Raw genomic sequence first — 26,317 nt, 5'->3', positions numbered from 1 at the left:
AAAGTACAATACAGAATTGACTTACTTGAATTTATTTGAAGTTATGTGGGATTTCTATTTAGCAGAATGGTACAAAAATGGATTCAAATTATGGTGCATGTACAAAATACTCTTTGCAGAGCTTAGCATCTGCACCATATAGTTGAATCACACGAACTTCACTACCAGTCTCTATAATACGCTTGCCCTCATGACACCAGGCAACCTCGGTGAGTGAGAAGGAGTATCAACGGCATATTAACCAGCTCAAGCCCACTGCTGTCTTCAGCTCATTTTCTTGTCTCCTCAGAGCCTTCTTCCATTTAGGGTTTTGTCGATCAGTCACACTGGTGGGAGAGATGTCTGCCCCAGGAGTTCTGCCTTTTAAAGTAAAATGATGGTAGAGGTACTGCACAGCAAACTGATGGATTTGACATTGTGTCCGCAGAGGAAGAAAAATATGCCTTTGTCAACTGGATTAACAAAGCCCTTGAGAAAGACCCTGACTGTAAGCACGTGGTCCCAATGAATCCAGAAACAGATGACCTCTTCCAGGCAGTCGGTGATGGCATAGTGCTTTGGTAAATAATACCTGTCTTTCTCACAAATGGGAACCATGAGTCTGCAAAAACTCACATCTATGCTTAAACAGAAGCTGCTGAATTTACAATAAGCTCATGAACCTTAGCAGACTCAGGGCCTTAATAATTCCATGGTTTTTTGCTTCTTTTATCTTCAAAAATATAAAGCATCTTTCATGTTTAATGAGGATTTTTTCTTGCCTCTAGACCCTTACAATTAGATGAAGTCAGTGAAATTTGAGGAGCTACTTGGTTTTATTTTTGCCTAAGGACTTTTGGGGTTTCACACAAAGCAGCACAAAATAGTGAGTGCTTTCACAGACATTTTCTGCACAATAAACTTTTCATATGACTTCACCTTGTGGCATTCTTGGCCTCACACCTGTATTACAATCTGTATGTGACCCAAAAGAATTGCTCAAGTATTGAGTGTGTGCTTCTATGTGTATATGTAGAAACAGGGGGTGACTATCTATATTTGTTAAGTCACTCTCCAGCTCTTGGACTTGTCCTAAAATGTAGTGTATCTGTAGCTATGTCTGTATTTTGTGCATGTATAGTTGTTAGTGTATTTCTTGGGTTTTTTTCCTTATATTTCCAGTAAGATGATCAACTTTTCAGTGCCAGATACCATTGATGAGAGAACAATCAACAAAAAGAAGCTCACACCCTTCACAATACAGGTACTAAAATACAACAAGATTCTTTTCTTCTCCCCTTAGGATCCTTTCACATAATCACTTAGAGCAAAGGCTGGATATACCGTGGTTCTGTCCAGTACAATCATGCAAAGTTGTTTGTGGCAAAGTGAGATGCTCAGGTCCACGTCATAAAAACTAAAGACTTATATTTCTGTTTCTCTCCAAAAGTATGAGCAATCTGACTAACCAAACACAATGTATAATGTTTACCAGATCAAAGCTTTAGATACTTTTTTGGCAGATGCCATATGAATGCAAGAGCAACTAGATAGTACAGTGATCCATTCCATCTGGAGTAGCTCTCAAAAGCTGAACCCCACATCTAAGGCATGGTGATGGACTTGACCTCACAACTGCTGTATTGCAGTCTGATGTCCTCACCAAAATATTAACTGCGATCCTGGAAGTACCATGGTGTGCAACATGCCTGAAATGGGACTACAACCTTTGCCTACCTTTTACAAGCCTTGCTATTTCACCTTGAATACTGAAGCACTTTATTTCTATTACATGCACATGTGTATGACTTTAAAATTGGACAAATAATAGTGCTAATTTTCACCTATTTAAAGTTTATTGTGTTTCTCACGGAGCAGTATGTAGAGAGGTTTTTATATGAACAACATCTTTGTATCTGGGTATAGAATATAAATAGATATATGAAATAGACATGAACCTAATCCAGTTTAGCCCTCAGCTACTCTGAATTGATCAACATTAGCCAGACTCAAGTAAGCTCGAAAGCCATTAAATTGGATTTCTATGCTGTATACCACATTTTTCAGTTCTAATCGTTTTGGTCAGCAGCATAGCTTAATGATGCAGCTCAGATCAATCCGTGTCACAGATAGACATGATTTGATCAATATAGCTTCCACTTTAACTTAACCCTTTTACAGCTATCTGGTGGAGAAAAGGTAATTAATTTGAAATGGTCCAATTTTTCTAGCTTATGAGAATTTACATTGTGTCTCTCTCTGCATTTGGTATCTAATCTGATCTCCCTGTCATGCCAGCAGTGCTGAAATTCACGTGAAAAATTGCAAATCTGTATCATAAATTATATTTTCCAGGCTTCTTTTCCCGCTTTACTTGTCCTCTGCTTACCAAGCCACCTTTTTTAATAGTGTGGACCTATGGCTCAAATTTTCTTATTTCCTTTTTTTTAAATGGAAGTGGCGAAGGAACATAACGTTCCTGAAATATCACTTGCTTTGTGCCCCTCATTGTGAATCAGTGTCCCTCTGATTCCACTGAACACTCCCAGGAGTCCGTAATCTGAAGTTCAGAAAGAAAATATCCAGACTTCACCAGTTCTGACCTTGACTGAACTGCGAGGTTAAAAACTTAACAGGAATCATACTGATTCCTATGACAGTGTGCTTTTTGTAAACACTGCCAGCTAGTAACTTGTAACTTAGGCATCAGAGCTTTTGCACAGTGCTTAGGGAGAGCTGGGCCCGGAATATCTGTCAGTCACTTGGGTTGTAGCTCCCTCGTTCCTCCACATGGGCAAGACTGAGCAGAGGAGAGCCTGCCCCATGCTGTAGCTAAGTCTGTACTTGAGCATGTGCTTGAGCATTAGTTACAGGGAGATCCTGACTTTGGTAACCAGGTTTGAGCCAGGACATCACTGTGAATACAGACATATGCTTTGATCTCCAATGCCCTGTGACATGGTTTCTTTCACCTTTGCCAAAGAGAGGTTCTTTCTGTCTTCATGTTGGGACCCAGAACTTACCTGTACTCCCCAGGAGATACTGTATTCCCCTGCTCCCGGTGGTCAGACATGTATCCTGGGCTGCATCAAAAGATGTATGGCTAGCAGGTCACGGGAGGTGATTCTGTCCCTCTACTCTGGTAAGACTTCACCTGGAGCACTGCATCAGGAAAGACATGGTTCTATGTACATAAATGCATACACAGTGAGGCTGCCTGCAGATTTCACTAGTTTTGGCTGTGCTCCCTTCCTGTATCCTCAGTTCCCCAGTTGCATCATTCAAAACATCTCTTCTTTCTCTAGGAAAATCTGAACTTGGCCCTGAACTCTGCTTCAGCCATTGGGTGCCATGTTGTTAACATTGGAGCTGAAGACTTAAAAGAAGGGAAACCTTACCTGGTTCTGGGTCTTTTATGGCAAGTCATCAAAATTGGACTCTTTGCTGACATAGAGATCAGCAGGAATGAAGGTATGTATGGCTCTTGATTTCAGTTCTCTACTGTTATCACTGAACAGTCTTTAGGGTAAAGGTCTTTTAAAAAAAAATCAATTTTTCTTCAAGTATATGTTACCTGTTTTCTTGACTGCTCTACTTTTCCTTGCTTTTCACAAGTTCCAGCAGTCAAAAGTCCAAGGCTGTCTGTAGACTTATATGATCAGAGCCATTTCAGTCTCATTGGATCAGGAATAATGGTCTACCCTCAAGTATTGGTGTTTTGGCATTAAATCTGGGATAAGGAAGTCTGCATTCAGAAAGCTTTGCTCTTTCTTGCTTAATTGCCAATCATCTCCTCTTTCTTTGTGAAATCAGAATTATAGAATTACAGAATAATTTAGGCTGGAAGGAACCTCTGGAGGTCCTCTGATTCAACCACCGAGCTACCTGCTTACAGCAGTACAGGTAGATGAGGTTGCTCAGGACCTTCTCCAGTATTCTTTGGGCAGCCTATTCCAGAGCCCAACCACTCTTGCTCTGAATTTTTTTTCTTATACCTAGTTGGAATTTCCCTTCCTGCACCTTGTGTCCGAACCTTCTCATGCTTTTGCTTTGCATACTGGGCAAATGCAGACCTGGTTCCTCTGTAATGGTTGAAGACAGTACCTGTTCCCCTCTCAAACCTCTTTCCAAGCTAAATAAACACAGTTTTTTCATTCTTTTCCCATATATCATATACTCCGATCCAACCAGCTTGGTCTCCCTCCACTAATTTGCCTCAGTTTGTCAATGTCTCTGTCATATTGGGGAGCCACAAACTGGCACTCCAGTTGTATCTACCAATGCCAAAATTCTCAATGAAGTAGCTGCAGGGTGAGGGTGTGGGTGCGTACATGCAGTTCACATGGCACCTCATCTTGCTGCCTTGTTCCCCATGCCTCTGGATAGTCTGCTCAACCAACAGTGACACTTCTTTCCTCTAGTTTCCATGCAGGTGTGACCTCCATTGCCTCACCCCTTTCACATTTCTATACCTTTTATTGCCAGAGCCACCAGTTCCCAGAGTTTCCAGTTTCCATTCCTTTGTAGGTAGCCTTGCCTTGCTTAATTGCTATTTTGACTTTCTGATATTTTCTCCTTCACTTCTCATCTAAAACTTCAGTTTGTCAGGGTAGACAAGCCAAGATAATTTTGATTTCTTTTCAGGTTCTATCTTTCCCTGATAGCCCTTCTCTACAGCTGTTCCAGGTAAAATTCCCCTTTCTTGAACATGGGATACTGTATTTCCAATGAACTTTCCCAAGCATATGATATCAAGACAGTAGTACATCCCAACCTCTATGGGAATTACTTGGGATGCACTCAATATCATGTTTGTTTTTCCTATGGTCATATCAAATGGTGGCTCAGAGTAGCTCAGAAGATATCTAATACACTCATGTTGTTCTCATCCTCTGTTCATATAAGCTTTTAGCTAATAGCAGTTATTCATATCAATTCCCTAGTATGTGTCTTTGAACATGGCACTATTAAATTACATTCCATTTTTATTACTGTCATCTAGTTCACTCTGTCTGATTTCCTGATCGTCCTCTGTATTGACTATGCCACCTAGTGAATATCATCTTCACATTTTTAGCACATTGCTAGTATTTGTACCAAGATGATTGTGGTAGACTGGTGGCCTAGTGGTTAGGATGCGGCACTCTCACCGCAGCGACCCAGGTTCGATTCCCGGTCCCCCGGGCAGATGGAGCCCGTTAGCCCTGTGTGGCCATCCATCTATGAGAAGGTCACTCTAAACAAACCTACGTCCTGAGGACCTCACTGCCATTGTCCAAGCTTGCTTGGCCCCGGCAGATGAACCTTAGGATTAAAGGGTGGGCTCAGTTCAGCGCATGCTGTGTCTCACCTAAAAAATCCATTGCGCAGGCTTGAAAGGTAAAAGACCTTTCCCAAAATCTTCGTTTGCGAAGACTGGCCATACAGACCAAGATGATTGATGCAAAAAAAAAAAAAAGAAAACATTAATCCAAAAATCAATCCATGATCAACTCCACAAGAATCCTTCTTCCAGCCTACAGTTAACACTGTTTTCTTCGTAAAATCTTCTGTCTAGTTTCAAATGCTTCTATTATCCCCCTCTGGTCCAGTTTAACCCCATTGCACCCTATATCAAATTATCTATGGAACTCCAGATATAGTATGTCTCCACTGTTTCCTTTATGTAGCAAATCCATATTTCTTTCAAGGATTGACAAAAGATATTGGAAGAAGATCAGAGTAGTGTGACACGCTCTCCCCTTTTATCACATTAATAACTAGTTTTCGGGTTATTCGTTCTTCTTTTCAAAACTTGTTCTAAAGCCTTTCACGCTCCAGAGATCAGCTGAACATACTGCAGTTGCAAGAGTCAGTCCTTCCCTCCTATCTGTTTCTCCTTTTATGAACATGAATACGATATTAATTTTTCTATAAAATAGGGTATCTTCTCCAATTGACAGATGAGTTAACCCTACTGGCCCGCAAACCCATGAAGTCATGTGCAAGTACTCCAGAATACCTGTGTGAATCCAGTTTCAGTGTGAAGGTCACTGAGATTTCTTTAATCTAAGCTGCAGAAAGTCTATGTTCATATTTTCATTTCAATCTTGCCCCTATGTTCAGCATCACTGAGTCCAGCTCTGGACTTCTCAGCTCAGGAAAGACTTGGACCTGCTGGAGCAGGTCCAGAGAAGTGCCACAGAAAGGCTCAGAGTGCTGGAACACTTCTATGAAGGCACACTGGGAAAGTTGGGATTTTTCAGCCTGGAGAAGAAAAGGCTCCAGGGAGACCTTATAGCAGTACCCAAAGGGGCTTATAAGAAAGATGGGGACAAATGTTTTAGCAGGACCTATTGTGATACACAAGGGATAGTGGTTTTAAACAAAAGAGGGTAGATTTAGACTAGCTATAAGGAAGACATTTTTTGTGATAAAGGTGGTCAGACACTGGCCTAGGTTGCCCAAAGAGGTGGTAGATGCCCCATCCCTCAAAACATTCAAGGTCAGGTCATATAGGGCTTTGAGCAAACTGATTTAGTTGAAGATTTCCCTTCTCATGGGTAGTTCTTAGACCACACTGAAATTGTCTTCCACTTCTACATGACCCACTACTAGATACTACTAGATAACAGCCTTTTTCTCATTTTATTGATGAGACCCTTTTCCTGTTTATGTCCTCTCTCATGCTAACCCACCTTGAATTTTGGCAACACTTTGGCCACTCACCTTTAGAGAGAAAACAGCCATACATTCTCCTCAGAAAGTATTCACATTATTATTTTTTTCTTGGTTTTGTTTTTTTTTTCCCCACCCCTGCTTAGCCTTAATTGCTCTTCTGAGAGAAGGAGAGAGCCTGGAGGATCTGATGAAGTTGTCTCCAGAGGACCTGCTGCTGAGGTGGGCAAACTATCATCTGGAAAATGCAGGATGCAACAAAGTCAACAACTTCAGCTCAGACATCAAGGTATGAGAAACACTGACCAACAACAGCAAAACAGCAGCTCCCACCCAAATTTCTGTCTTCCACACAAGGACTGAACACTGAAACAATCCAAGCAGCTGAGACTGCTTTATTGAAGACATGGAGCTGGGTGCATAGAATGTTTTTAGTGGGGTTTACCTTTCCACTCAGTAATATTCCTCCTCGTCCCAACCTCCCAGTCATCACTGTCAGCCCCAGCACATCAAATGCCTGGGAAAGGAATGGCTGCTGGCTCTAGACAGGGCATATGGACTCTACCCCTGTATTTTCAGTTTCTTGCCTCTATTGCTCTCCTCCTTCCTAAATTTCCTTAAGTGACTCTTGACCTGACTTGGGTTTGGAAAAGCCTGAACCTTACTCAAACATGTAACTAGATGTAGAGGAAGGGGATGGGGCTCTTCCAGTTCCCCCACTTGGTCTTTCCTTCAGTACAGCATCTGGGTTACACGCTCCTCTGCCCCAACCTTTGCTGTAGCCCTGAATGCATGTAATCTACTTTATATTTTGAAGAACATTAGTTGAGTTAGTTAGTCAAGTCCCTAGCCATTAACATGTAGCTTTATTTTCAGTTCTTTGAGCTATTCTTGAAGTGAGTTAATATTTTCCACATATGGAAGCAATGTTATACTTCACAGAAGATTAAAGACACAACATGTTAAATTCTTGTCTTGTTCCTGCCCTTTTTCCTGAAACATGCTGATACTGTTGTTAGTTTTAACTTTTGTCCTTGAAAACTATGCTTTCTCTTCCATAACTGTTCAAGCATTGCTTAGAAATCCTCTTTAAACATCTGCTTTCTCCTTCTGCATTTTCTTCTCTTAAATGCTCAGCAGCCTGACTTCTACAACATTATAAAGGTATGCATTTTCTTATCTCTAATTTTATGCTCAGATTAAGTAAATTCTAATATCTCTTTGTTGTTGCTGTCCTTTTTGTAAGTGCAGCACACAGGATTTTGTATCTTGTGTTGAACATTCTGCAGCACATTGGCTTAGGGAAGAAATAGATCTGGCAAACACAGCATAAAGTAGGAATTGCTAAGTGCTTCCAGCTTAATTAATTTAATTATATAGCCCAGTGATCGATGTAATAAAAATGAAGCATGCAGGCACATTGTTCAGGGAAGTACTGGCATGCAGTGGCTGAGCTTTAGATGTAATTTTTCTTCCCTTTAATTTCTCTCTCTGTCACAGGACTCAAGAGCTTATTACCATTTGCTGAACCAAGTTGCCCCCAAGGGAGATGAAGAAGGCATTCCAGCTATTACTATTGACATGTCAGGATTAAGGGTAAGATGAGATAAGTTTAGAGTAAATGCCGATATTTTCTGTCTGTTATTTGCATTGCTGGTCAACACAGGGTTGCACCAGGATGTTGGAACAAGCAAATCCTTTTTAGCATTGCAAGATGATCTTGTATTTCAGAAATCAAAGCTTTCAAAAAATTAAATTATGTGGTTTGACTTTTGTTAGATATTATCTCTAAATAATATCTAAACTTTAGCCACACTGATAAACTACTAGCATTTAACAAGTGTATTTAAGTAAATTTATTTGAGAATTTCATAAAACCATCACATTTTGTATGGAATATGACTTAAAAGCAATATGGTGAGATGGTTGAATTATAGACAAAGCCCATTTGAAAACACAGACTTGCCATTAGTAGAAGTGGGAAAGGGAATAGCTATAAATCCATCAAGGACCTGCTTTAACAGTTCCACACCCAGATCCACACATGGAAATCCCAGGTGGGTCTTGCATGCAGTGCCAGGCAGTGAGGTGAGGCTGATGCCCTGTTTTGTGTCAGCACAGGAGAAGGACGATGTCCAGCGAGCGGAGTGCATGCTGCAGCAGGCGGAGCGCCTGGGCTGCCGGCAGTTTGTCACCGCCACTGATGTCGTCCGGGGGAACCCCAAGCTAAATCTAGCCTTCATCGCCAACTTGTTCAACAAATACCCTGCCCTGCATAAGCCAGAGAACCAGGACATCGACTGGAGCTCCATTGAAGGTCAGGAAAATGCAAATAAAAGATGCTTCTGGCCACCCGTGCCACAGTATCCCCATCTTTGAGTTGATGATACATCAACCTAATCTTATGTCCTTCAGACATATATTTGCTGCCCTGTTAGCACAGGCAGCCTTTGGAAACAGAGGCTGTCCTTTACCTGCTTGTAGCTTCTCGTAATCTGGGGCTCTGTTCTGTGGATAACACGTGCTTAAAGACAAAAAGGTTTGTGGGATGTCTGAACCAGTACGGACTATTGAGCATGCTTTTAGCTGAAATTAGAGTTGATTTGGCATTCTCTTATTTGAGGATATAAATTAAAAATCAAATCTTGCATAAACCTGCTGCCTGCTTGCTCTGGACTGGGGTCAGGAGCATCATTGTATGGATCATTTGCTGAGCTTCAAGTCCTTCTTTCTCAGCCTCACAGTGAAACTGTTCATGCTGGGGCAGAGGCAGAGGCAGAGGCTTGATTTCTTGAAGGCATTTAAAGGCCAATCTGGCAAAATACTATAATATATAGGCCATGAAGAAATATTGCATGGTGTACCATGCTTTCTTATTTCACATGTCAGCCAGTGTCTCCTTTTGTTATTTCAGCACACTGTAAATTCAGAGTTAGTGTTTCTTCATGAGACACTTATTTTACTGGGCTGTTTTGTTTTGCAGGCTTGATGATTGATGTATCTGTTGTTTTAGGTGAGACAAGGGAAGAGAGGACATTCAGAAACTGGATGAACTCCCTGGGTGTTAATCCACGTGTAAATCACTTATATAGGTAAGACAAGGTATTACACTTTCTTCAGATGATAAACACAGCCAGAAATTTCTTACAAAATATATATACAGAATATATGCTGCTTTTTGTTTTTTTAGGAAACTAAGTTTACCGCTACTAAGTTTAGTTGTGTTTCCTTTCTCTGTTCTTTAGACAATAATGTTTCTTTTTTTGTTGTTGCTTTCAGTGACCTGTCAGATGCCTTGGTTATCTTCCAGCTCTATGAAAAGATCAAAGTGCCAGTAGACTGGAACAGAGTGAACAAACCACCATATCCTAAATTGGGTGGCAACATGAAGAAGGTAAAAAAAAGGAATAGATCCAGTAGTGATGCCTTGTGCTCAGAGAATGTCTATAGTTTCAAACAACAGTGTGGGTATTCATGTTGCTCTCCAGCGTCAACTACAGCACATTAAATGATTTTTTTGTCTAGTTAGTGATTAATTTTTCATCCTGAAAAATAAACATACATTCGACTCGCTCTGTTGACAGGTGAAAAATATTTGTAAAGTAAAAAGATTTGACAACTTCTGCATAATACTTTAAAATCTGTATTTGCAGACCACTTTTGCTACTGTTTTAAGCACCAATTATAATGCATCTGCACCAAGAGACACATAGCACCAGCTTAATTGCAGCTGTCTGGATCACTGCCCTCCATATCAAATGAAGACAGTGATGATAAGCATTCTTGACCAAATGCATCAAGAACCAATCACACAGTTGCTGCTAAATGCAAAGATTTTTTGCAACTATCTGGATGAATAATTTCATCCAGTTAGACCAGAGCAATCTACTGACCTAAAATATCAACTGGGACACTAACCCTTTGTCTCGGTGCAATGCCATGATGCTGGAGGTACCCATGAGCCAAAAATTTTTATTTTCTGAGATAGTCTACTTTTCAGGCCCTGGTGACAAAGAATAACATTTCCATCAATGTTAACTGTTTACCATGGTATTTTTGGGGTGGAACTGCCTGCTAGTAGTCAAGCAGCTGTATTATCACAGAGCCCCAAAGTTTCTGTTTGCCCAGGAAGATCTAGGCTGAGCAATCCAAGGAATTTAAAGTAACAATGTCTTGTCTTCTTTTTTTTTTCCTATGTTTTTGAACCACACCAATTGACTGTGCCATCAACAGCTTGAAAACTGCAACTATGCAGTGGAACTGGGAAAGAATCAAGCCAAATTTTCCCTCGTTGGCATTGCTGGGCAAGATCTCAATGAAGGAAACCGTACACTCACCCTGGCCTTAATCTGGCAGTTGATGAGAAGGTATGTCAGTCAGCCACAAACTTCAGAGCATTTTGGTATACTCAGTTTGCATTGTAATAGTTTCCTGATGCTATCACTGAGAAGGCTCAATAGGCTACATCTTTCTCACTCCTCTGTTTGCACTTGAATACAAAGGCAGAATTCCTAGCTAGGATTGCATCCTAGTTAGGCATACAATCAGAAAGCATGGTCTTGTGGGCAAGGCCATTACAGTCAGCACATGCAGAAGATTATTATTGTCACTACCTGTATAACATGAATAAATGTTCATTGCATGGAAGAGAGGAAAAGAAGTTGAAAGGTCTCAATATCAGGGAATGGGGAGAATGTACTGGAAACAAGGAAATTATGCAGAAGTTGTGTAACTTGCTATCTGAAGCGGGTACAACTCAGTAGCTCTCCTCATTTTAATGGAAATCTCTATGTGTGTATGTTTGTGTGTTTAAGAGCTCCGTAACTGCTGTAAAGAGACTCAGGAACTGAATACAGACTAAATTCACACTATAGAGAAAGGTACAGGTTTATCAGGCAGGTACTTAAACTAGAGATGTTGTGATTATTTACCATCAAATTGGGATGTCTTTCCAAGGTGTATGCTCACATATAAGAAAAATATTCCAGGCTCGTTTTTATGCAGAAGGTGAGCAGAATGATTCCCTTTTGTTCCTGAAGTCAGTGATTATTTTTTAAGCACTATGAGAATGAGTCATTTACACTGAGATCCATTAAGAGGGACCTTCTAGGAATTTTGAGTACCGTAAATTTTTAACACTCCCAAAACAATGATTAAGGAATTGGGGATGAATTAGACTTATTAGATTAATTATTGTGTTATAATATAAATCATATGCACTGCGAGTGTGTTGGAGGCAGAGGAATATCAGGTCAAAGAGGACTTCTGGGGTGATCCCAGTCAAGCTGCACACATACAGGACAGTTCTGAGGTTACAGCAAACTTTGAGAAAAGATCCTGGCTTCCCTTTTAAGGTACACTCTGAATATCCTTGAAGACATTGGTGGCGGAGAAAAGGTCAATGATGAAATCATTGTCAGCTGGGTCAATGAAACACTGACCGCAGCCGGGAAGGATTCAACCATCTCCAGTTTCAAGGTATAGTTTTTTGTTAGAAGCCTCTGTTTAGGAATCTCTTATTCAGTGTGTTTGTGTGTATGTTATATACGTTGCCTGTATATACACGTATGTGTACATATACATGCACACTCTACTTTATGATATAACTAACTACATAGTTTGAGTATTCCCTTTTAAAAGCATGTTCAAATATACAGATTTTATCCAAGGGGCTTTAATGTGAAAAGGTAATAAAAATATGATATGAACATAACAGAAAACACCTTGAATTCCAGTTTGATACGGGAAATCAAAGTATGAAGCCAGGAATGATGACTGGAATTAAGCAAGAACTGCTGTGCTGTTGATTAGAAGTCAACAGCAATTACAAATAACAGTATTAAAATGAACAATAGCAATACATTTATAATCTGGTACTACTATTCAGGGGTACCTTACCCTATTTTGCAAGGTACTTTACAAACACAGAGATGGACCAATTCTAGAGAGCTCCCAATTCTGCTAACGAATCTATGATCCTTCCCAAGCTAGGGGACACTCGGTGGATATAAATCAGCAGTTTGTACTATGCGAGAACAGATCCATCAAACTTCATGTAAAGAGTTCAGAAATTACCCAGCTGGTCCCCCTTGCACCTCCCATCAGTAGATGCGTATCAATATCCTCTCCCCGTAGGAAGCAAATTCACTAGCCTCGCACCTCATCTTTTGATTTAATGGCACTGTATACTGTGACAAGGTGACCTGCTTAATGGATGAGGGGAGGGCTGTGGATGTTGTCTACATGGACTTTGGTAAAGCCTTTGACACAGTTTTCCACAGCATTCTCCTGGAGAAACTGGCTGCTCATGGCATGGATGTTCCCTGGGTAAAAACCTGTCTGAATGGCCAGGCCCAGAGAGTGGTGGTGAATGGAATTACATCCAGTTGGTGGCTGCTCACTAGAGGGGTTCCCCAAGGCTCACTATTGGGGCCGATCCTGTTTAACATATTTATTGAAGGTCTGGGCAGGGAGATCAAGTGCATCCTCAGTCAGTTTGCAGAGGACACCAAGTTGGGTGGGAGTGAGCATCTGCTGAAGGGGAGGAAGGCTCTGCAGAGGGACCTGGACAGACTGAATTGATGGACCAAGGCCAATTGTATGAGGTTTAAGAAGACCAAGTGCTGAGTCCTGAAGTTTGGCCACAACAACCCCATAAAGGGCTACAGGCTGGGGGAAGAGTGGCTGGAAAGCCGCTCAGTGGAAAAGGACCTGGGAGTGCTGGTCAACAGCCATAAGCCAGCAGTGTGCCCAGGTTGCCAAGAAGGCCAGTGGCACACTGGCCTGTATCAGGAAAAACGTGGCCATCAGGATCAGGGAAGTGATTGTCCCTCTGTACTCGGCCACACTTCGAATCCTGTGTTCAGTTTTGGGCCCCTCACTACAAAAAAGACATTGAGGTGCTGTAGTGTGTCCAGAGAAGGGCAACAAAGCTGGGGATGGGTGTGGACCACAAGAGAGGTTTACGAGGAGGGGCTGGAGGAGCTGGGGGGTGTCTAGCCTGGGGAAAAGGAGGCTGAGGGGAGACATTATCAATCTCTACAACTACCTGAAAGGAGGTTGTAGTCAGGTGGGGGTCTCTTCTTTCAGGTAATGAGTGACAGGATGAGAAGAAATGGTCTCAAGTTTGGAAATGGCCAGGGGAGGTTTAGATTGGATGTCAGGGGAAATTTCTTCCCTGAAAGGGTTGTCCAGACTTGGAACACGCTGCCCAGGGAAGTGGTTGAGTCACCATCCTTAGAGGATTTAAAAGACATGTAGATGTGATGCTTAGGGACATGATTTAGTGGTGGATTTGGAAGTGCTAGGTTAAGAGTGGACTTGATCTTAAAAGTCTTTTCCAACCTAAACGATTCTATGATGTCTCATCCATTGGGTAAAAAATGATCCTTGAAAGAGTTCCTAGTCTGCCTTAGATAAAAAATTATTCTAAGCAGCCCTTTGTGAAGATCTAAATGGTATTTCACTGAACTGTCCATTGTTCTTGAGTCTAGACTCTGACTTTGTGGAAGATCTGTCATCCACTTCTTGCATCTGATTTTATTTTTCATGTATGCAGGATAGCAAAATCAGCACCAGCATGCCAGTCCTGGATCTCATTGATGCCATTCAACCAGGATCGATCAAGTATGACCTCTTGAAAACAGAGGACCTGAATGATGAGGAGAAACTAAATAATGCTAAGTATGTTTGTGCCAAGTGACACTTAACATGAGTTACCTGCCCAGGCTTGCCTAACTGTCTTTGAAAACTGCTCTTCTGTCATTCCCATCTGGCACAACCTCAATTGAGAAATACCACCAGAGTTAGAAGCACGAAGGCTAGGAATTTTAGGTAGTAAAAAGACTATCAATGGAAATGAAATGTGTAATGTTGTAGTTCCTGCTTTATAAATCCCTTGAAGGGATTAAAATCACTTGGCTTCACAGGCTTCTATTTTCTCATATTAAATTTAAAATTCTTTCAGAGATCAGGGAACAATGCCAACAATAGTGAGCCATGGAAAACAGTGATTAGAGGTCATGATAGCTCTTTAGGCACATACAGGTGGAATGAAGGCATATTTAAGAAAGAAGGGGGAGGACAGGATTCATGCCTGAAAAACCGATTCTGTGGATGCAGATATTGATTTTTTTTCCCCTGAATGCAAACGATTTCCTAGCAGAGAGTCAATTCTGGGGACATCTCCCTTTCCTTTTAGAGTTACACAGATCACCTCCTGGTCTGATCATCAGTTTAACTTCTCTTTTTCTATGCGGTAACTACAAAAGAGAAAAAGATGACTGTAAGGCAATCAGAGCTGCCATCACTTTTTGGAAGACTTTTCCCACTCTTGTTTTTCCCTTCCATTTCCTACCATCTGTTCTCTTTCTTTCCTTGTAATACTATGTGTGCTTTTATCTGTTCTTATTCATTCCTTTGCTGTTCTTTTCCTTATTTCTCACTCCCATCCCCCTCACCCTCCAAATGTTTATCTGCATTATGGGGAGAATTTCACAAATGTATGTGCTTTGAAGTAGGAAGAACCTGGGATTTTCTAGCTTTTTAAATGAGAAATAGAAGAGACAAACCCACTGGAGAACAGACAGTACCTGTGCATCAGTGCACTCTGAACAGGGAGATGGAAATGTCAACTTGCACATTCTGGGTATGACTGAAATAGAAGTCCCTGAATGTTGATTTCCAAAAAAACTGATCTCCACTGACATCAGCGTTCTGCTTCCATCCTTACAAGCTTGTTTATGCACAAAGACTGAGTCTCAGGGATTGAGGAGAAGCAAGACCAGAATGGCTGGTTATGAGGATAATCTTTCAGGGGAAGGGAGACTAAATGTTTCATACCAGAGTTTGACCTGCAGTGTCCCATCCTGTGGGTAATCAGTGCTCTTACCATCAGGAAATACACTCTACTAGAAATGTAGTTCTTTACAAGCCTGTCTCATACGTTCCTGTAGAAAAGTTTAACTTTGGTGAATTAGTAAAACCCACTCTGGTATTGATCATGTAAAACACTTAACAGAGGGAAAATTAATGCTACTGCACTAATTTATGTCTTTGTTTTTTCCTCATTTTTTTTTACCCCTGAAATGCAGATATGCCATCTCTATGGCAAGAAAAATTGGAGCAAGAGTCTACGCCCTTCCAGAAGACTTGGTTGAAGTAAAACCCAAAATGGTCATGACAGTCTTTGCTTGCCTTATGGGAAAAGGCATGAAGAAAGTTTAAAGCACAAAAGACTTTTACTGGTGCCTGTTATTCACCCTTTAGATTCCCTCAAACTGGATGCTCTTCTCTGTATCAAAGAAACATGCAGGGTGCTCATGCTTTTAAAGGCATGAATGTTACACATCGTTCCAGATCATACAGAAGTTGTGTATTCACGTGTATCCAGGAAATATTTTGATTTGAACAGTAATATGTGCTTGATTTCTTTGCCTTATTTTCTACTTTGCTAGATATAACCATTTCATATTCCTGAATAAGCTTTCAATACTGAGGTATAAACACATCCTTTTATTAATGGATACCAGAGTTTTCTGTCAGAGGTCACCTGGACATCTTTGTCTTGGGATGTACAGACAGCTTTTAGGACTATGAAATGTTATATGCTGCTTCTGCCTGAAAATATCGTCATGCTTTTCATAGCATTTCTGCCATACTTACCTTCAGTTTGCACCTGGGATAACTCAAGGGGTTTCCCCAAGCCAATTCAAATATTAGTGGCTATATTTTTGAATAGTTGGATCCTCTTAGGAAATTCTTTTGTAAAGAGAGAAGTATTTAGTGTCTGTGATGTGTTGCTGGTACGTGAACTGAGCAGTACTTTTCCCTGCAAGTTATGCCTCTGCTGTCAGTGGCATTACTCACAGATTACATTACTGCTTATGGAAAAAAACATACTGCAGCCTGGACCTCCAAACTCTGGAACCTTTGCAAGAAACATTCTCCAAAGGATAATTCATTTTTATGTCATAATATACTTAAAACAGAAACAGATTGCAAAGTATGGTAGAAATGAAACTCATGATAAAGAAACGAAGGGAATGTACTCAGTTAGTAGCAATACTGTAAGAAGTGAACCAAAGGGATGCAGAATGACATATTTATGTAGCCAATAAAAATTAAACTCTGTTAACTTCACAGACTTGCACTCAAAGGGCTGCAGCTCTGATTCAGGAGAGCATTTAAATCTGTGCTTGCATATGAAACACATACTAAAATGCTTCCCTGAACCCAGGCTGGGATCATCAATGGGGCTAAATCAGTTTAGCTTTGTGGCTAACAAAGCACTGTCAACTTGTCTCAGATGAGGACCTAGCCGTGTCTATAGATAGTCAGTGGGATATTTGCACTGAATATCTTCCTTGGCATGAGACATTTACTGTTCTGGCCTCTATGTGGATTTTACTGTGGTGAAATGCAGAAGGAGGGAACTTTGCCTTAATGCAATCCCGTTGACACAGTCTCAGCTCTCTCCCTATCCCCCTCCCTCTCCTCCAGCCCTTCAGAATTGCCTTAATAAAAAAACGATATTCAGTGATGTGAGAAGTCTCTCCAAATAAAATGTTCTATAAAGCCAAATGTGTAGTCTTTGCTTTAAGCAGTGCATGTGCTAATTGGGAAGTGCGTATCATATAGCTGAAACAGGAGAGATTTAAAAATAATCTGTGGGCTCGCTAAGGATATGTCTTCTGTATTGTTGTCGAAACCACAGATTGCAGAGAGTGGGAAGAATTATTTCCTAGGCTATTTCTGAACATGCCACTCTGAGACACTGCCAAAGGCGGGACACTGTGCTGGCTGGACCTGCAGTATGATTTTCCCCATTTGGCACCATCCCCATCATCCTCTTCCTTTGCTCATGTACCGATAAACTTCTTTAAGCATTCTGCAATGCAAATATGTGCTTTGTTTCTGCAGTAATGGCCAGATCCTGTTCCTGATAAGGTCTGACTGCCCTGTTCCTCTTATAAGCCCATGTATTTAATACAGGGTAGGAAAGGTACAGCATCCTAAGACCATCCTATCCAGTCACAATATAAAGGAGGAGAACATCTTAAGTATTATACGATGGAGATATCACCCCAGCTTATTGCCCAGGGAGGGGCCCCTACGCCACTCCTCCTGTTTTCAGAGATAGGACCTGCTGTTGCCAAAGAAGAGGGGTGGCACTGAAAAAGCAGCTGTTCTCCTCTTATGATTGACTTGGGAGCCCTGCAGAGGAACACCAGAGAAAGGAAAGTGTAAGCAGAACCTGTGACTGCAGTAATTCTCTTGGGTGGGATGACCATGTGTTTCATGTATGTTGCATACATGTGTGTATGTTTGCAAACTGAAGAGGCCGTTTTAGCTGGATAGATGGTATAGATCTGAAATGACCAGGTAATCGTGCCTGAAGGCAGCCCTGCTCTGCGTTCCCTGGTCAGGGAGATGGTCTCACCCCAGACTCAGGGGCAGTCATGAAAGATGAAGTAGATGACAGATGGGAAACAGCAGCAGTGCCAGGGTGAGAGGGGTGACTTTTCTGTTGATCCCAAATGAATGGAGTCACTTGCTATACCCAGAGACTAGAAGGGATTTTTAGGCATTTTCCACACCAGCCCTTAGCAACTCAGGTTTTGCATAGGGGTAGGATTTTTAGAGGAGCCTGCTGAGAGAGGCAGGGAAAGGAGGCTTTCACACATCACGCATTTCCACTAGGCAAGATCATAGAATCACAGAATCATAGAATCAGCTGGGTTGGAAAGGACCTCTGAGATCATCAAGTCCAACCCTTGATCCACTACCGCCATGGTTACTAGACCATGGCACTAAGTGCCACATCCAGTCTCATCTTAAAAGCCTCCAGGACAGAGAATCCACCACTTCCCTGGGCAGCCCATTCCAATGCCTGATTACCCTCTCTGTAAAGAATTTCTTCCTAATATCCAACCTAAACCTCTCCTAGCAGAGCTTAAGACCTCAGACCCTGTAGGACTTCAGGGGCACTGGAGATTGAAAGCTGACTCTAGCTCAGGCTCTGGAGAGAGGCCAGGTGATGTACACTCTTATTTGAAGAATGTTTTGTGAAAGAGGCTGTTTTTCCTCCTCCTTAGTATCCTAGCACTGGAGCCTTATCTAGTCCCCTGCCTCCAGGCTGCTTTTGGGAGCACTACCTTTGAGCTCCAACGTGCAGCTCTGCAGCAGCGCTGAGAGCCCCGGCACAAGCCCTGGCCCAGTGCAGCAGGGAGAGCTAACCACGAGATGGCACTCACTCTATATGGAGTTCTAGAAACTGGCATGCATGAGCTCTAACAATGGGATCCTCTGAGAATAGAGAGAAAATTGGATACTTAACCTAGGCAAAACGCCAGCACCTGTCAGTGTGCAAAAGAGAGTAAGTGCTGTTGGCAGGGATACTATAGTAAATGCCTTGCCATTTCTTCATCCCTATCCCTGGAATCTCTCTTGAAAAATGGATCTGTCATGACCCCAAGGGTATGGGTACAGGAGTATAAACATTTTCACTTTTCAGTGCATCTCTATTTAATTGGGTATTCTTGTTTATTTGATGGATTTGAGGTTTTGCTTTCGTGAAGCGGTAACATCAGCCGGTAACAAACCTCTCAGCAGATGCTGAAGGGGTTTAAGCCTATGACAAGCATCACCAAAAAACCCCACCAGGGTCTGGACTTTTTTGCTGTTGCTTTTCTCCAACTTTCTCCATCACTCTTAGAGAAAGCAGCTGTCTTTGGGATTCATTCCCAAATCAAGCTGGCTTTGTAAGCACTTCCATTATTGATTTTCATTGCACAATTAATCATAATTTTCAATGCTTCAAAAAGGCTTAGACATTCATACAAATAAAAATAAAGCATCAGCAGTTAGACTAACTAGGAGAAAAAAACATGAGGGCAATCAATCCACATGCTTCAGGGTACAGTCTGATCACCAGATGGACTCAGAAGGAAATATCCCCCCATAGTGTAGTAAAGTATAATTAGGTGCATGATGAGGATTTTACACCTTCTTGTAAATCATTTATCCTAGCTAGAAATCATCTGTTCTGGCCTTAGGAAGGGGTCAGCAAGCAGTATGGCTGGCTGCTGTGTGGTCTTGTACAGGTAAAGATACGTTTCTACTTCCTCCAGAGTTGGAACTGAACTAAAAGCCCAACCTGACATCACTCATCCTTCTAAGTGCAGCTTAATTCTGTTGTGAGCCTAATCACAAACTTCAGGTCCTGGTGTCCATTGCTGCTTAACCAACCAGCAGCTTTGATCTGGCTTCTGCTTGGAAAATAGGATCCAGTCTCTGGCAGATGGCTGCAAAAAGCACATGAGCAGCACTGGTCCTACAGCAACTATTCAGCTACTGGTGCTTTCAGCTGGATGGAGAAATGGATACTTGTGCCTCTGATCTTGAAAACCCATGTGCTGAGTTGCTAATGTGACTCTCCAGCTCTCTATCTTCTGCTACTTCTAGCATCCTCCTCCACTATCTGAAGAACAGTCTTGACAAGAATTTGGGAGCATTTTTCTTCAGGCTGCTCAGCCACATAAGTCCAGTGCTTTTCAGGCAAGCGAATAGGGCAAGCAGCAGAGATTAGCACCACCACTGAATGCCCGGCTCTTGTTGCATGCTGTGTGGTGAGCAACATTGGAGCTAAAATTTACCCACAAACCTAAGGAGCTGTTCCTTAAGTAGGATATGAAACAGAGGAGCTCTGTGTAAGGTGACATCTGTGGACTTTGTACAGCTTAGTGTGAGAAAACTCTGAATTAGGACCAACATCACTTAAAAATGTTCTCATTTTGTTTATAATTTTTATGTTAGTCAGCACTCAGTGTCAGTTCTCTTCTGCCATCAGGAAAACTGTGTCATTCTCCTGACAATTCATTTGCTGCTCTGAAAGTAACACACAGCTTAGTTTTCACTGAGTAAAATGACTATATTTTTTTAAGCACTGTTTTTCATTGAACCTTATTTACTTTTTGTGCCCTTATAACATTTTAAAGGCAACAGTGCTTCACAGGAAACCCAATTTGTTCCGAGGATGCAAACTACTATTACTGATTCATGAAAAATTGTCCAAAGCTGAGAAAGGTCAGAATTGACACAGGCCATGTGTTCACAGGTAATGCTATGTCTTAAATTTGTGAAAAGAGCAGAAATCTACATAACCAATCATGCATAGGTACACTCAACTCCCTCAGGAGAGGCACTCAGTGCATTTGTTAAGGATCTAAAGAAATACAGCAATGAAAATCTGTAAATGCACAAAGCATGGAGAGAAACCCCACACATCCACTTGGGAAATCTCCTAGCAGGTGAGTGACAAGCATGGTGCTGCTTTGATTCCTGTAGGCAGAAAAGCAATGTCCTGTTGCCGGGCTCCTTTGGCAGCCTATGAAGTTGTCCTGGTTCTTCACTGCAGTTAAGCAAACCGAACACCTCAGAGCATGTGTTGGTTTGTCACTAAGGTGGGGACGTATCTTCTGGCCAGCCCCTCAGCAATGTGCCCTCCCTTGATTTTGCAGCCCTGGAGCAGAACACCCTGCATGTCTGAGAGGCAGTGGATAAACTTTAGGAGCATCAACCTCTACATGCCTTCTCCTCAAGACCTGCGTTTGCTTGCATGCTAGTGAAACTGTCCTGTGGTTAAGTTATGAGACAGTGAAAGGCTCAATCAGCCACAGCAGTGAAAAGTAACAGAGATCTCTGAGGAGGGATGCAGGTCGTGCCCTACCTCCACTGCTTGCTGTGTTGTCAAATCACATTTGACATAAGGGAAATGTGGCCTCAGTGTCCCATAATGCTTCTCAAACCCACATGGAGTAATGCTGCCCATGTGGTGATCAGACCTTGCAGAATATCTCTAGAAACTTCCCAACTTTGCTGTTGGAGCCAGATTCTAGAAATATAGGTTCTGCTAATTTTAGAGGTTGTGAACTGTATTAATGGGACCTGGACTGTCAAAATGCCTCCTTGGCTTGTCAAACTTTAGAACATGTGGAAACAACGTACTAATACAGGTTCAGCCACTGCCTGCCAGCACTCACCCAGGGACAAGATGTCTGTTTCCTCCCAGGTTAACCCATAATTTTCTAGCACACATAGCATGTGAGTTTTATATTTGAGAATAACGTGAGGGAGAAATGCCAGAACCACAGAAATTTAGACATAGTCCACATTTTCCCCTCCTGGTGGTTTCATAGGCTGCAAAATTGTTTCCTGAATGAAATGACAGAGGTTGGTGACATTGGCCATATATGTAAATGATCACAGTGTCCTACAGAGATTAATTGGTTCATGAATAAAGATGAGGAGCCGAGGTGTGCAGGGACAAATCATTTATCAATTATATGCCTTGGAAGACTGAAAGATGTTGCAGCCTTAATGGCTGAATGGGTTTGAAAGGGGGACTTGTAAATTGAGTTCTAATTCTGTTCTGCTGCATTCATAATAAAGAGCTGTTATACTAATTGCATCTTTGTGTGGTTCATGAGACATGGCACTCAGCTGCATCACACAGTAAGCAACAGAGATCAGAGTTTAGTTAGATTTTAGTCATCTTTTGCTTTATGTAGGAGGGATGCTAACTGGTTACCTTTGGCCTCATCAGTAATGATAACGCACAAAAAAAAGGCAAGGGCCTATAAATGGTTTTCAGATTATTTTGCTTTTGAATCTGAATTTAAAGAAACAAGAAGGACAGCACAGACTCACTTGGCTTCTGTGTTCTGCTTCAGTCCCATGGATGCATCAGCATGATTACCCATCCCTGAAAGGACTCCCTGATCAGCTGGAAACGAGAGGATTCTGGAGGATCAAAACAATAACAGATCATTCTAATCCCAAACAAGGGAAAGGATCTGAGGGATGTGGCTGCTGATAACAGCTGACCTCCCCTTCTTCTGCCCTTTCAGTGTGCTTGTTAACAGGTTTACTATTACAAAGAGACAGCAGCAACCTAGCGTGTGCTTTAGCACATGCTGAAATACAGACTCAGATCTGAGAATCTTGATGCAAGATGAGACTTGTTATTTAAAATCTTGCTGCTGGAAACTGTGCAAGCCCCAGGATCAAAGAAGATAGCCACATTTAGGTCCTGGTTGAGTTTAAAGGAAATCCCGTGACACTTGCTGAAAACCAAAGGTGCCGCTAATGGGAGTCACTGAGATTACTCAGTGGCAGTGCTGCAACTGCTCGAGACCACCTGGCTGCAGCAGTTCAAGAAGTTTCTGCTTTATATGTTTCACATGACAGCTTTCTGGGGTCTGGTGCTCTTTCGCCAGAAAGAGCAGCTGCAGGAGCCCAGAATAACAGCCAGGCACAGCCCAGCATCTCAGCATATGCTGATGCAGAGGGTGCTTGAGCAATGATAGACATCCTGGCTTAGCAGGGACACAGGTGCCTGGCCTTCTGCTGCCACCTTTTTGAGCACTGACATCTTAAGCCACCACAGAAAGATGTGCCAGAGCCTAGTCTAGTATGCTGTGTCCAGAGGACACTGGTGTTACATGTGAATGTGCAGAGGGAGAGGAGAGACAGCATTCAGCCAAAAGAGTGAAAAAATCTCTTTTAGAATTGCTTTTCAAGAGTGATTATATTTTAAAAAACAATATAATAATGGCATCAGAAGGCTACATATACTGCCAGTCCTTATTCCCAGATGCATAATTTCAACCAAGAAATCAAGAGAATACTTTGTTTATTATCTGCTCTGAAAGCTAAGACCTGCTCATCCTTTTTAAATAAAAGCCTGTGCATTTCCCAAAGCTACACTAAAAGTTAACAGAAACGAACAAAAATGGAACTGTTTCCCATTACTGCAAGGCTTCTGGTCACATCTGCTGTGGTAACACTTGCAAGCACCAGGCCAGCATAGCCCATGGTCTACCCAGTGGAGAAGGAATAATTAATCCCTGTGCAGGAAAACCTTTGAACTCAGACAGAATTTTTGATCAAGCAGCTCTTCACCAGGGAATGCTGACTCAGCAGAAGCAAAAAGGGTTCCTGGTAAGGATCAGTTTTGATGAATTTTCCAATTAGAGAAAAATAAATTTGTTCAAGAAAGGAAGATTTTAAATCTTCTCAAATTCAACTAAAATCTCCCCTTGCAACAGTTTCTAAATTCAATCTTATTGCCTCCAGGTCTTAAAAAATAGAGCATTGAAATGCAAGTTAGTTTACAATAAAATTATTTTTAAAGCCTTGGAAAAAATCAAACAACAGTTGAAATTATCAAAATGAAATGGTTTTTTAACTCAATTGTTGTTATAGTTGTCCTTCACAGTCTTTTTTTAAGACTGCATTTTTCTTGCCAGAAATACTTCCCAGGTTCTCAGAAAATCTTGAAGGCTATTGTTACCTACTGCTGCAGGTAGAGCAAGTAAATCTTAATTTATTACTTTGCTAGCCTGGAACATTGCATATTGCTTATGAACATAATAAGGACCTGAAGTGTTCAAGTTAGGGGATGGAGATAGACAGAATCCATGGGATACACTGGAACAAATACAGCCTCCTACCTCTGAGTGAGTCACCCCAGTTCCAGTGGCCATGAATAAGACCAGATGCTGAGATGTCTACAAGAGGCCACAGATAAATTGCTGCCAAAAAATGCCCACTTCTCTGCAGTGTCTATATAAGCAGCATGAAATGGCTTGCTCATGTATAGCAATCTGCAGTGGGAAGGGCTAATGATAGAGGAGATGATTCTCTCTTCCTAAAGCATGAGACAAGAGAATGCTGACCAGGAACTTCATTTTACGCAATCAGATTCAAACATTTTGGCTTCTGGTGCTGGGACGGAGCTAGGGGCTCTAGTAAGTGTGAAGCTGCCATTTAGTCGCCCAAGGACAATGACCAGAGATGGTGAGGAGGATGTTGACTGCATTGTTTAAATACTAATGGAAAGGTAAAAAAGGAGGAAGATGACAGATCTAAATAAGCTATGTCCAGCACATACTTGAGAGAAAGTGGGTTTGTGTCCTACTTTGAGTTATGAGAACTCTGAGGCTTTCAGACAAGCAAGAGGCCTGGGGATATACATTTCTTCCTCCTGCCCAGTCACATCTTCCATTTTATTTTTTGTTTATTTTTAGATCTTTCATTCTACATTTACTGTTCATTGTGTTTTAACCTCTGCAGCGCCTTAGCTACCACAAGGCTCTGATTTGTCCTTCCCTCAGAATTTCCTCTATTGCCATCAGTTTCCTTAAAGACTAATTTTTCTGGTTTTTTTATATTAAATATTTCCAGTGTATTCCAGAAACCAAAAGCAAGTGGGAAATCAGCAGCTTTCAAACCCCATGTGAACTGTCGCTTTACAAAAAGCTGGAGAACCCACTGGAAAAGCAACCAACATCCAAAAATACCTTACACCTACCATTTGTCCAAAACTTTCTTCTCAGATAGATAGCAGAAAGTGTTCCCTTCTCCCACTTAATTATCACTTTAAGACATGTAGAGATATGATCCTTTTATTTCCTTCAATACCAGCAGTCCAGCTCCATCAGCTTTTCAATCTCTTCTGTTAAACCTATCTCAGTAGATCAAATTTTTCTTCATATCTGTGCATCAGACATTTCCAGAAAAAACAGGGTCTGGATGACCAAGTTTCCTGTCTTTTATCCTATGTTGGCAGATTCCTTTTGCCTCTGTGAGGAAAGAGCATCTGAACCTTTGGTTTAAATATCAACCTTCAAGGCAGAGCACTGCCCACTGCCCTTTCTGGGAATGGCCTCTGTACCCTACCAGAACTTTCTGTTTGTTTGAACAACGTCTAGAAAAGATCAAATAGGAACTACAAAATCTAGGTAAGGTGTCAGTGGTATAGCTTCCCGTGAGCCTTTTTTTCCCTTTCCCTTTGGTATCTGGTTTTTGCACAGCTCTAGTTTGGGCATTTTCAGTGTTGGTGTATTTTCAGAGACATTATCTCCAAGGTACTCACTGGGGAGCACTATTCACCTCTGCCGTCATCTTAAACTTAGCTGTCTGGCTTCTTAGAACAGATCTGCCCCCCTGAATTTAAAAAAAAAAAAAAAGCCAGGACTGCATTTGAGTTCCAAAGTCCTGATTGCCTGCCTATCTGGAGAACTGGCTCTGATCCAGACCACTCCAGAGCTGTTTTAGAGGATGCTGATGGATGAAATCTAATCCACATAACCTTAGCTCCAGGGTTGTTCCCAGGCATTTAGCTATAACCCCATTGTGTGCATATTGATTCACTCTTCAGTCCTCTTCTGGAATGAATTCCCTCTGGCAGAAAGCCATATTTTGTTTCTGGGGACCGCTCACCTGAAAAACCTTTTATATTGACAACCAGTTTCATTCCTTCATTCTGCACCTGTACAACATACTCAGCCAAGAGCTAACATAAGGATGGATCTGATGCTGAAGATGTAAAGTTTTCTCCTCATAAGGCTGCTATTGGGGTGTTTTCTAAACAGTGCCATGCCTGGAACTGTTATGTTGGTGGATGGAAGAAGAGGACTTGGACCATGATAATAAGCTGTGTCCTAGTCAAGTTTGGATTTACTGTTCAAGAACAGAACATAGATGGAAATCATCTATTCTAGACATGTCAAATTCATACAGTTTTTGATCATGTCCTGTCTGGACAGCTGTGGATACAGATATGGGAAGCAAATCTTGGGGTATGCAAAAATTAATAATGAGATGAAGAGTCATTTGT

The 26,317-nt window shown here is 41.6% G+C and overlaps 1 protein-coding gene and 1 long non-coding RNA gene across 4 annotated transcripts in view; one reads left to right on the top strand and one right to left on the bottom strand.

Moving 5' to 3' along the window:
- The window catches only part of LCP1 (lymphocyte cytosolic protein 1), a 49,432-nt gene extending 32,225 nt beyond the window's left edge, over positions 1–17,207 (top strand). For both annotated transcript variants that reach the window (XM_027674350.1, XM_027674349.1), the window contains exons 5-16: positions 428–560; positions 1,162–1,243; positions 3,285–3,450; positions 6,783–6,925; positions 8,137–8,232; positions 8,758–8,953; positions 9,650–9,728; positions 9,916–10,030; positions 10,870–11,003; positions 11,991–12,114; positions 14,195–14,319; positions 15,729–17,207. In XM_027674350.1, the coding sequence (XP_027530151.1) occupies positions 428–560; positions 1,162–1,243; positions 3,285–3,450; positions 6,783–6,925; positions 8,137–8,232; positions 8,758–8,953; positions 9,650–9,728; positions 9,916–10,030; positions 10,870–11,003; positions 11,991–12,114; positions 14,195–14,319; positions 15,729–15,861 (1,526 nt within the window). In that variant the 3' untranslated portion in view covers positions 15,862–17,207. The remainder of the gene's footprint in view (positions 1–427; positions 561–1,161; positions 1,244–3,284; positions 3,451–6,782; positions 6,926–8,136; positions 8,233–8,757; positions 8,954–9,649; positions 9,729–9,915; positions 10,031–10,869; positions 11,004–11,990; positions 12,115–14,194; positions 14,320–15,728) is intronic.
- Positions 6,768–24,331, bottom strand: LOC113963381. Of its 2 annotated transcripts, XR_003532777.1 has the most exons (3): positions 24,150–24,331; positions 22,345–22,420; positions 6,768–6,874 (listed from the first exon to the last, which is right to left on the bottom strand). It is a non-coding gene; the product is annotated as an uncharacterized LOC113963381 (long non-coding RNA). The 2 variants fall into 2 exon arrangements; XR_003532776.1 differs by lacking the exon at positions 22,345–22,420.
- Between the last annotated feature and the right edge of the window lie 1,986 nt (positions 24,332–26,317).

Source organism: Neopelma chrysocephalum, unplaced genomic scaffold (assembly GCF_003984885.1).
Source record: "Neopelma chrysocephalum unplaced genomic scaffold, ASM398488v2 Primary Assembly neopelma1_25, whole genome shotgun sequence".
In the NCBI taxonomy this organism is placed as follows: domain Eukaryota; kingdom Metazoa; phylum Chordata; class Aves; order Passeriformes; family Pipridae; genus Neopelma; species Neopelma chrysocephalum.
Note: the sequence above shows the minus strand (reverse complement) of the source record. Positions and strands in the feature narration are given on the sequence as shown.